General features: G+C 65.8%; 3 protein-coding genes across 4 annotated transcripts in view; all 3 read left to right on the forward strand.

The window, feature by feature from the left end:
* On the forward strand, positions 1–3173 carry CHLRE_03g146387v5 (uncharacterized protein). 2 transcript variants are annotated; one of them, XM_043060452.1, is made up of 5 exons: positions 1–206; positions 1189–1855; positions 1962–2385; positions 2655–2868; positions 3005–3173. In XM_043060452.1, the coding sequence occupies exons 2-5, from the start codon at positions 1287–1289 to the stop codon at positions 3034–3036; spliced, it is 1239 nt and encodes a 412-aa protein (XP_042925581.1). In that variant the 5' UTR covers positions 1–206; positions 1189–1286; the 3' UTR covers positions 3037–3173. The 2 variants fall into 2 exon arrangements, with proteins under 2 accessions (XP_042925581.1, XP_042925582.1); XM_043060453.1 differs by lacking the exon at positions 1–206 and having other exon boundaries at positions 1191–1855.
* Positions 3174–5210: 2037 nt separating this feature from the next.
* On the forward strand, positions 5211–6022 carry CHLRE_03g146407v5 (uncharacterized protein). Its single transcript, XM_043060454.1, has 2 exons — positions 5211–5396; positions 5611–6022. Exons 1-2 carry the CDS (start codon positions 5379–5381, stop codon positions 5770–5772), a joined length of 180 nt encoding a protein of 59 aa, XP_042925583.1. The 5' UTR covers positions 5211–5378; the 3' UTR covers positions 5773–6022.
* A 188-nt stretch (positions 6023–6210) lies between these two features.
* The window catches only part of CHLRE_03g146427v5 (uncharacterized protein), a 9260-nt gene continuing 5939 nt past the window's right edge, over positions 6211–9531 (forward strand). The window contains exons 1-4 of the mRNA XM_043060455.1: positions 6211–6611; positions 7144–7323; positions 7516–7583; positions 7762–7855. Coding sequence (XP_042925584.1) covers positions 7171–7323; positions 7516–7583; positions 7762–7855 — 315 coding nt within the window. The 5' untranslated portion in view covers positions 6211–6611; positions 7144–7170. The remainder of the gene's footprint in view (positions 6612–7143; positions 7324–7515; positions 7584–7761; positions 7856–9531) is intronic.

A 9531-nucleotide genomic window follows, 5' to 3' on the forward strand; every position in this document is an offset into this window, starting at 1 on the left:
GCTGATAGGGATATGGAGGAACCGACGCCAGGAAAGTGGCGACTTTTAGCCTGACCCTGCGTGGTTCGCGCGGGGGTCGGTCGCGCTGGAAAGGCGAAAACAATTCATTGCACCAGCCCCGAGGCCACTTGACCCACACGCAACACAGATACATACTATATATGTAATATGAAATACTCGCACAGGCAAGCAACCGCATGGCGCAGGTGTGCCACGCCGTGCCGTCACCGGCAACCCTTGCCGCGCCACCTCGGGGCCACCGGGGCCCGCCCGGCCCCCCCGCCGCGTGCACACTCGGCCCTTGGGCTCCCATCTAGCTTGCGCTATGAGGCCAGTAGCCGCCACTGCAGTCGCGCTCGACAGGGCATAGCACGCAGGATCCCAGGCCGCGGCGCCATGGTGTACATGGTGGGGCCCTGCGCGCCGCCCAGCCAGGCGAGCAGACGCGCTTGTGCCATAGACCGGCGCCTGAAGGGGCCGTAAGGCTGTGTGACAAGGCTGTGATATACATCAGGGACAGAGGACAGCAAAAGGGGCAACATAAAGCCTGTATGACGTACACACGTCCCTCTCTGCACCTTTCTCTCATGCACCTACCCTGCATCACCTACCGCCGCCGCCGCTCGGTAAACCAGTCACGGCCCCGGCGTGCGACCGGGCGCAGGCCGGCTGCCGGCGTCATAATACGGGAAACATATGTGACATGTCAGCTGCTATGCACCAGAGGATCCAGGGCATGTGGTTGTGGGCGCGCAGGAGTGCATGCGCTTGTATTATTGTGGGCGTGTGGCCACACGCCCACAATAATGGGCGTGCTCGCTCGCATGTGTAGCACAAGTGCCCCGGAGGATGTGCGGCGCGCCTGCCCCGCCCCGCTATGTCAAGCTACACTAGGTGGCATGCAAACACGGCACTCAGCCCGACATACCTTGCGGTGCCCTGACCACACGGTGGCCGGGCGCCCGGCAGCCCCTCCCTGCGCAGTGCCCATAGACGGGCCCAGCGCCTGTGTGGCCGCCCCACAAATGCCCCAGCCTGCTTGGACTCGGCTTGTGACCATAGACGCATGCCCACAGCATACCGGCTGGGCAGGGCGCACATCGCTGGTTCGCGTGTGGGCATGTGGGCATGGTTGGCGGGTCCGCATCTTGGAATGAGTCGGCCTACCCCCACTTCAAGGTAACGCAGCTCTGTGACCGTTTGGCGACGGGGTCCCCGGGGTCCCCGGCGGCTGCAACATTGCGGCTGCGGGCCGGCTCAGCGCCCATCAACACGCCGCGGCCGACATGTCGTGTCTGCCGCTCAGCGAGACCGGCGCCAGCCGCCACCATTGCCCGCGCTACGGAGGACTCGATGGCGCTGCTGCACACCTCACCCCTGGTTCGGTTGCGGAAAGCGCGGCGGCCACGGCCGCTGGCACGGGCGCGGCAGCTGCTACTGCGCCTGGGGGCGCTAGCGCTTCCGATGTAGTTGCCTCGGCGCTGAGGGCGCCGCAGCTGCAACCGCCGCCACGCGAGTCCTCGCCCGCGCCGCAGCCCATAGACATGCTCCTCGGCGGCACGGCGGCAGCATATGACCGTGCGTCAACGGCCCTGTTTGCGCAGCGGCGTAACCTGCAGACGGCGTTGGGCAGCCCGTCGACCCCTACGCTGCTGCCGCCCCCCTCCCGCAGCGCATCTCGCAACGCCTCCCGCCGCCCCACGTCCGCCACACCACAGCTTCGCCTCCACCACCGCAGCCACCCAATCAATGTCTGGCCGACCGACGCCCTCGTCGCCACTGGCGCCGGCGGCGCCGCAGCACCGCCACCGGCGTACGGAAACACGCCTTTCAACGCCGCCGCCGCCGACTCAATGTGCGTCACGCGTGACGGTGGCGCCGCCATGGCGGCGGCGGCGGCGGCCGGGCTCACGCCGCACATCGTCGCCATAATCTACCCGCGTCTCTGCCCTTGGGACCAGCCGTGGCGGTGGCGGTGGCGGTGGCGGTGGCGGTGGCGGTGGCGGTGGCGGTGGCGGTGGCGGTGGCGGTGGCGGTGGCGGTGGCGGTGGCGGTGGCGGTGGCGGTGGCGGTGGCGGTGGCGGTGGCGGTGGCGGTGGCGGTGGCGGTGGCGGTGGCGGTGGCGGTGGCGGTGGCGGTGGCGGTGGCGGTGGCGGTGGCGGTGGCGGTGGCGGTGGCGGTGGCGGTGGCGGTGGCGGTGGCGGTGGCGGTGGCGGTGGCGGTGGCGGTGGCGGTGGTAGTGGTGGTGGCGGCGGTGGCGGCGGCGGTGGCGGCGGCGCCGGTGGCGGTGGCGGGGGCGGGTCGGACCAGGAGGGCGGTGCCGCCGCAGCCACCTCTGGCAGTCCCCGCGCCCCTGCCTGGCTGGGCGGCGACGGAGGACCCTGCGCAACCGCCGCCGCCGCCCCAACACCAACCCTGCCGACGGCACCGGCGATCCGGCGGCTGCGGCGCTAGCAGCGTCGCAGCGCGGCCGGCAGCCCGCGCGCGCCCTCACGCGCCGCTTCCAGCGAGGTATCAGGCCCCGCCTACGCAGCCGCCGCCGGCAGTGGTGGCGGCATGCGCGGAGTCGGTGGCGGCAGCAGTGACAGCGGCGCAGGAGGCGGCAGCGGTGTGGGAGGGCTGACGCTGGTGTGGTGGACGCGGCGGTGCGGCAGGGCGCGGAGATGCGGGCGGCGCTGGTGGCGCAGGTGGCGCAGCGGGCCGCGCTAGCGGCCGGCCTGGACGCGCTGCGGTCCTCGGGAACGTGCGGACTGGACCTGCAAGCCAGGCTCAAGGCCGTGGTGGCGGCCGTGGTCGTTGCACGCGCAGTCGCCTTGGTTGCCCCTCGTCAGCACCGCCCCAGCGGTCAGGCTGGGGGCGGCAGTGCGGGTGCGGGCGCAGCGAGCCCGCCAGGGGCTAGCCGGCAGGGCGCAGGGCTTGGTGCTGGGGCGGGCGGCGGCGGTGAATGCGGCAGCTATCAGCCAAGCGATGCGCGCAAGGCGCCTCCGCTGGTTTCGGTCTACAGCGGCCTCGCCAGGGCGCAAGCTACGCGTCTAACCTACCCAGCTCTGCTGAATCATGCTACCAGCAGTAATGGTGCGCTGGTGCATGACTTGCAAATGCGCTTACGGGAGCTTGCCAGGACTACAATCTTCACCAAGCCGCGTGCACGTGCGTTGTAAGACCCGGAAGATTCGTTGTCTGGGAAACAGACTGGCAGCATCTTGTTGCGGTGATCTTGTTGGGGTGTGTGGAAAACGCACGGTGATGTTACTTTGTGTGTGTGTGTGTGTGTGTGTGTGTGTGTGTGTGTGTGTGTGTGTGTGTGACAACGGTTTACAGTTGTTTATCAGATCACGTGATCGTGTATCCGGACAACCCGTAGTTGCTAGTGCCAGGGGCGCATTAGCACCTTGTTTGTCGCGCATTAGCCTGGCAGTACATGTCTCCCAAGCCTACGCGTAGCGTTAGACGTCAGTTTGGCCACAGGAGCCGCACCTCCATCTATTGTGGTTAGACACTGATTTGGCCCTAAGAGCCGCATCTCCGTCTATATTGGTGAGACTTCGGTTTGGCCCTAGGAACCGCACCTCCGTCTATATCAACACTGCTGCGAGCCGGCAGCTGGCCACTATGCATTGTTTGTTCGTGTGTGTGTGTGTGTGTATGTGACTACGGTTTACGGGCCCGTGTGTTTGGCTTGCCCACATCTTCCCTGGGTCCTCCTTTGCTGTACCGCTGCCTGTATTGAACCGCGCCAGGCCTGCCGGAGTCAGGGGGCGGCTGTCCCGTGCTTCAGGGGCAGCGGCAGGCGGCTGCGGGCAGGCTGTGAGCGGCTCGCCACCATCGCTGCCATCCAAACCGCGTCTGCCCGGGAACGGCGTGAGTTGCATGGGGTTTGCTACAGCTGGGGGTGGGGGGGCGGGTTTGCGGGTGGTGGCGGAGGCGCGGTGGCTGCACCGGCCGCGGCCGCCGGGCGGCATCAGGAGCAGCTGGGGCGCAGGAGCGCAGGGTCGTGCGTGCGGCTTGGGAGTTCATGCCGGGCATACACAAACGGGCACATGCACACATTCACACAAACACGAATGCACACTGCATGTTGGTGCCGCCACTGGGTTGGCGCACTGCAGGGCCCAGCGGGCAGGGGTTGGGGTCTGAGAGGCAGACGGCGATGTGGTAGAGCAGAGGCTTTGGGGTTGAGGGAGTGGGTTGGGTGCTGGAGCGCCTCGGGCCTTCTGCCTAGACCCACCTAGTGCACCAGCCTCGCAGCCTGCAGGTGCCTTGTTGCGCGTGTCGTGCGTGTGTGCATCCGTGCTGCTGGCCTGCGGGTTTTACACTGCTGTTTCTTCTGTCTCACATGTGCCTAGAAGTGAATCCCCGGCCGGGCCCTGCGGTGTTGCGGCCAGGAGTGACCCTGCTGAGGTCACTGGTGTGGTCCAGGGTTGGTGCGTCACCTCCGGTGGACTCCAGAGCAGGTTGTGTGCTCTGGGTCTTGAGATGCACATGATGGTGGCAGCGTGGGCCGGGTGCGCCTCGCTGCCGCGGGTTGCCCCGAGTACTCAATCTCGAGGCCGCCGCGTGAACCGTAGACGCACACACACACACACACACACACACACACACACACACACACACACACACACGTGCACTCTGTCACACACTCACGCTGTCTCACACACTCGCATGGGGGCCACCTCGGGCGTGAGTGGGTGGAAACCGCCCTCCGAGGGTTTGGTTCCAGGCCAGAACGCAGGCTTGAACGCGGGCAAGTATGGCAAGTGGGGCTTCAGCTTCCGGTACGGTGAGAGTTTTGGTACGACCGGTCGCACCTGCAGGGGCCATCGGTTTTGCTGGCGGCTGCAGGTGCGTGTCAGTCGCGCGGGGTTCGGAGCCCGCGGTTGGCGCCCGGCAGTGCATGGTTTGGCTGGCGTGGTGTGGTGTGGGGTGGGTTGGGAGGCGAGCGCGGGAAGGGGGAGGCACCACGGCGAGACCAGTCCGGCAACCTTCCGTGAGGCCAAGGGCTGTTGGCCCGGTTGCCTCTTGGGCAAAGACCTGCTTGTTCTTACTGCAATCAACTCTGCTGCATCCGCGTTTGTCGGCGCGGTCGGGCGGCGGACCCACAGGCCACAGCCCCGGGTCGGATCGGGTTCGCACCCAGGGCATGGGACTCCTCCGGCCGGCCGCGCTCCTGGATAATCCATATCCCCTTATAAATAATACGGCCACCTGTTCTCCTTCTTGGCAGCATGCCTCACGCAGGGCCAAGCAGCCAGACGATGACACCCGCTGCCTCGTGAGCTCTCGGCGCCATATCGCGTAAGCTGCGAGCCGGGGCGCTGCGCCGACAGCTGTGCGCAGCATCATACGGTAGCGCTCCCTGAGCCCTTCCAGGCAACGAGATGCAGCAGCCGCAAGCGGTGAGTTGGCCGGGAGGGCGGGCGGGCAGCGGCAGCTCTCTCCGGGACCGTGACCAGCAACGGCAGCGCCTGGCAGCGGCTGCTGGCCAGTGGTGCCAATCAGTCTTGCTGTCGCAACTTTGTTGGCTTGCTTGCGAGGCTTCGGCGCGATGCCGGCCGGCCACCGCGTTCCCGCCAACAGCTGATTGCGCAACGTTGTGCTTTCGCGCCGCAGCCGCATGGCTTGGGCAGCTGTCTGGTGCCGGCCAAGAAGCCGCCACCGACATGGTTGCGCAAGCTGGGGCCCAAGATGGCGGGCCTTCCTGACGCGCCGGCGTTCAAGTCCGCCGACGCCCGCCACGCCGCGTCGCTGCTGGCGGCTCTGGCGCTGGTCTGAGGCAACGTCAGCAAGCTGAGGGAGCTCCTCGGCCTGGGAGGCTTGATCGCGGAGGGAGTAAGATGGGGAAGTGGAGGGGGGAGGGACGGGAGCACTGTGCATGCGTTGGCGCGAGGGCACACCGGCTGGGGCGGGTGGGGGGTGGCAAGCAAGCGGATTACGGAGGCATGCTGCGGCAGGAGTGCGCGCAGCAAGAGGCTGCCTTCAGAGATGCTGGGCAAAGTGTGTGACACGCGTATGTGACACGCGCGCGTGTGTGTGTGTGTATGTGTGTGTGTATATGTGTGTGTGTGTGTGTGTGTGTGTGTGTGTTCCGTGTGCGTGCATGCGTGTGTGTGTATGTGTGTGTGTGTGTGTTCCATGTGCGTGCATGCGTGTGTGTGTGTGTGTGTGTGTTAAAGAGCACAAGGAAAACATTACGCGTAGGACAGTGTATGCGATGCAGAATTACGGCCGCGTATTACCTTCAGAGTATACTTACCGCAGCCGACCGACCTGCCGAGCCGAGACCATACTTACCCGAAGCACCTGTTACGCCCATCTACCTAACCTTGGGTGGGGATTAGTGTCCACACGATCCCAAGGGTGCAAGCCCATGCGAGTGTCCTACAACGTTCCCAGGCACTCCTAACCCGAATAGCCCGCCCGCTGATCGTAGCCGAACTCACCTACAAGCAAAGGGCGAAACGTTGAGGCACAGGCGAAGGATTGCACAGGTCAGTGTCAGCGGCGAGGAGGAATGGCTGGCGAGGGCGGCGAGTCAGGACAAAAACTAAGACACACAGCCCAGCCCAGCCCCAGCCCCAAGAAAGAGTTAGTAGTGAAAGAAAGAGAAAGAGGTAGGTACAAGCTGACGCTAAGACGGTGGCGGCATGCGCGACACTGGCGGAATGGGCCGCAGATGGGTGGTCGTCAGCATCGGCCACGGTGGCCGGTTTATGCGGTGTGTATGGAGAGAACCGGTACCGCAGGCTGGCGGGTGCTGCAACCCGCTCCCCACTCTACGGCACGGCTGAGGCTGGAACGCGTACGTAGGGGGCTTCACTGCCGCCGCGGTGGAACCGAGACGGGACCGAGGGCCAGCCACGCAACGCGTTACAGAGTCGCAGAAGGGCAGCACACACCCACGAACACGCCACTGCCAAGAGACCGCCGTGTGTGTGTGTGTGTGTGTGTGTGTGTGTGTGTGTGTGTGTGTGTGTGTGTGTGTGTGTGTGTGTGTGTGTGCGTTCCATGTGTGCGAACAGTGCGGGCTGGTCGATTGGACACCGCGGGCCATGGCTTGGCAGGCGTGTAGCATTCCGACCCACATGGGGCTGGCGCCTCGCCTCCCTCGCGCTCTACCCCCACGCGCGCATGTGTTCCTTGCAGGGCCAAGGCGCTGTGTACGCGACCCGCATGGAGCGCCACAAAAACAGGGCGTCCAACCTGCTGCTGCCGCCGGGCCCGCAGCTGCAGATGCGCCGGGCCACCCCGGCGGACCACGAGGCGCTGGTGGAGGCGGCACTCAAGTGCATGTGGGTCCGCAGCGAGCACGTGGCGGAGCTGCAGGTGTGAGCGGGCGGCATGGGCCAAGCGAATCTGAGGCGCTGCAGGCAGGCGCGCCAGCGGGGTCGTAGTCAACAGAGGCAGGGCAGGAAGGCACAGCGGGAGTGTGACTGCGTGCGTGACTGCGCCGTGTCACTTTGTGCTGCGTGCACGCCTACCTCACGCCGCTCACCGCGCGCCCTGGCCGCGTCGCAGGCGTTCCTGCGTTCCCTGATGATCCGGGCCGTGAGCTCCTGCGGCGTGGTGGGCTTCTTCCTGCTGCCGTGAGTGGGGCTCAGACCCGCCTTGCCACGTGTCCTGGCTTGCCGGTAGGTGCCGCCCGCAGGACCGGCCTGCGAGTCCAGCCGGCCGCCCGAGTCCGGCACCGCATGACGCGCCGCTGTCTCGCCCACCTGCACCCACCTGCTGTGCCCTGCGCGCGCCGCCGCCTGTGCCTCGCAGCATGTGGCTGGTGACCTGCACGGTGGTGTCGGAAACGCCGGAGCGCAACGACAAGGCCAAGGCGGGCGGCGCCCAGAGCGTCATTGCCAACGAGGTCAGACAGGCTGGGTGGGCGGCGCGGCCTCTGGGAAACGGCCCGGGGAAGGCAGTCGCCGTACACTCTCTGCACCACACAGGCGGGGCTTGATATATGCGCCTAGGGTAGCCGCCGCGGGTTAGCGGGCGGCACGCTGGGCGACGGCGTGCGGCTGCGGCGCACGCCCATATGCGATTGCGCCCACTGTGTGTGTGGGGGGTGGGGGGTGGGGTGTGGGGGTGTGGGTGGGGGGTGGGGGGTGGGGGGTGGGGGGTGGGGGTATGGGTGGGTGGGGGCGTGGGTGCGCGCGTGTGGGTGCGTACGTGTGGGTGCGTGTGCGTGCGTGTGCGTGCGTGCGTGCGTGCGTGCGTGCGTGCGTGCGTGCGTGCGTGCATGCGTGCGTGCGTGCGTGCGTGCGTGCGTGCGTGCGTGTGTGTGTGTGTGTGTGTGTATGTGTGTTGTGTGGTGTGCGTGTTGTGTTAAAGAGCACAAGGAAAACATTACGCGTAGGACAGTGTATGCGATGCAGAATTACGGCCGCGGATTACCTTCAGAGTATACTTACCGCAGCCGACCGACCTGCCGAGCCGAGACCATACTTACCCGAAGCACCTGTTACGCCCATCTACCTAACCTTGGGTGGGGATTAGTGTCCACACGATCCCAAGGGTGCAAGCCTATGCGAGTGTCCTACAACGTTCCCAGGCACTCCGGTACTCCGGCGTTCGACCAGCCATGCACTCCTGCTCTGCCGCTGCAAACTGTTTGCTGTCTGCTTGGGGTACGGGCGTCAGCTGCACCCTATGGGACCTCGCCAACCTGCCTGAACCCTGTCCCATCACACTCCCAGGCACTCCTAACCCGAATAGCCCGCCCGCTGATCGTAGCCGAACTCACCTACAAGCAAAGGGCGAAACGTCGAGGCACAGGCGAAGGATAGCACAGGTCAGTGTCAGCGGCGAGGAGGAATGGCGAGGGCGGCGAGTCAGGGCAAAAACTAAGACACACAGCCCAGCCCAGCCCCAGCCCCAAGAAAGAGTTAGTAGTGAAAGAAAGAGAAAGAGGTAGGTACAAGCTCACGCTAAGACGGTGGCGGCATGCGCGACACTGGCGGAATGGGTCGCAGATGGGTGGTCGTCGGCATCGGCCACGGTAGCCGGTTTATGCGGTGTGTATGGAGAGAACCGGTACCGTAGGCTGGCGGGTGCTGCAACCCGCTCCCCACTCTACGGCACGGCTGGGGCTGGAACGCGCACGTAGGGGGCTTCGCTGCCGCCGCGGTGGAACCGAGACGGGACCGAGGGCCAGCCATGCAACGCGTTACAGAGCCGCAGAAGGGCAGCACACACCCACGAACACACCACTGCCAAGAGACCGCCAGAGCGCGCAACCCCCAAGCCCGGCAACGAACTCACACGGAGGGCGCCCACACCGCGCGCAAACACAGGCGCAAACAAACTCTGGGGCGAGCAAGGCACAGCCGCAACAGGCACCAGCACACAACCAGGAACGCCAACCACCAACACAGCAGGCGTCGCGCCAACCGTCCCCAAAACAAACCAAACGCCAAAACAGCACCCAACGCTAGACAACAACCCACGGTTAGCACACGCACGCGTGTTGTGTGTGTGTGTGTGTGTGTGTTGCGTCTCTCCTGCTAGCTGGCTTTCTATTCTGTGCCCCTTGTTGCCGTC

The sequence above is a fragment of the Chlamydomonas reinhardtii genome, chromosome 3 (genome assembly GCF_000002595.2).
Source record: "Chlamydomonas reinhardtii strain CC-503 cw92 mt+ chromosome 3, whole genome shotgun sequence".
Taxonomy (NCBI): Eukaryota; Viridiplantae; Chlorophyta; class Chlorophyceae; order Chlamydomonadales; family Chlamydomonadaceae; genus Chlamydomonas; species Chlamydomonas reinhardtii.

Coding starts and splice junctions, on each gene's coding strand:
- CHLRE_03g146387v5 (XM_043060452.1), top strand. CDS start 1,287: ATGTCGTGTCTGCCGCTCAGCGAGACCGGCGCCAGCCGCCACCATTGC. Junction 2,386..2,654: donor GCGGCGACGGAGGACCCTGC/GCAACCGCCGCC, acceptor GCGGTGCGGCAG/GGCGCGGAGATGCGGGCGGC. Junction 2,869..3,004: donor GGCTGGGGGCGGCAGTGCGG/GTGCGGGCGCAG, acceptor TTCGGTCTACAG/CGGCCTCGCCAGGGCGCAAG.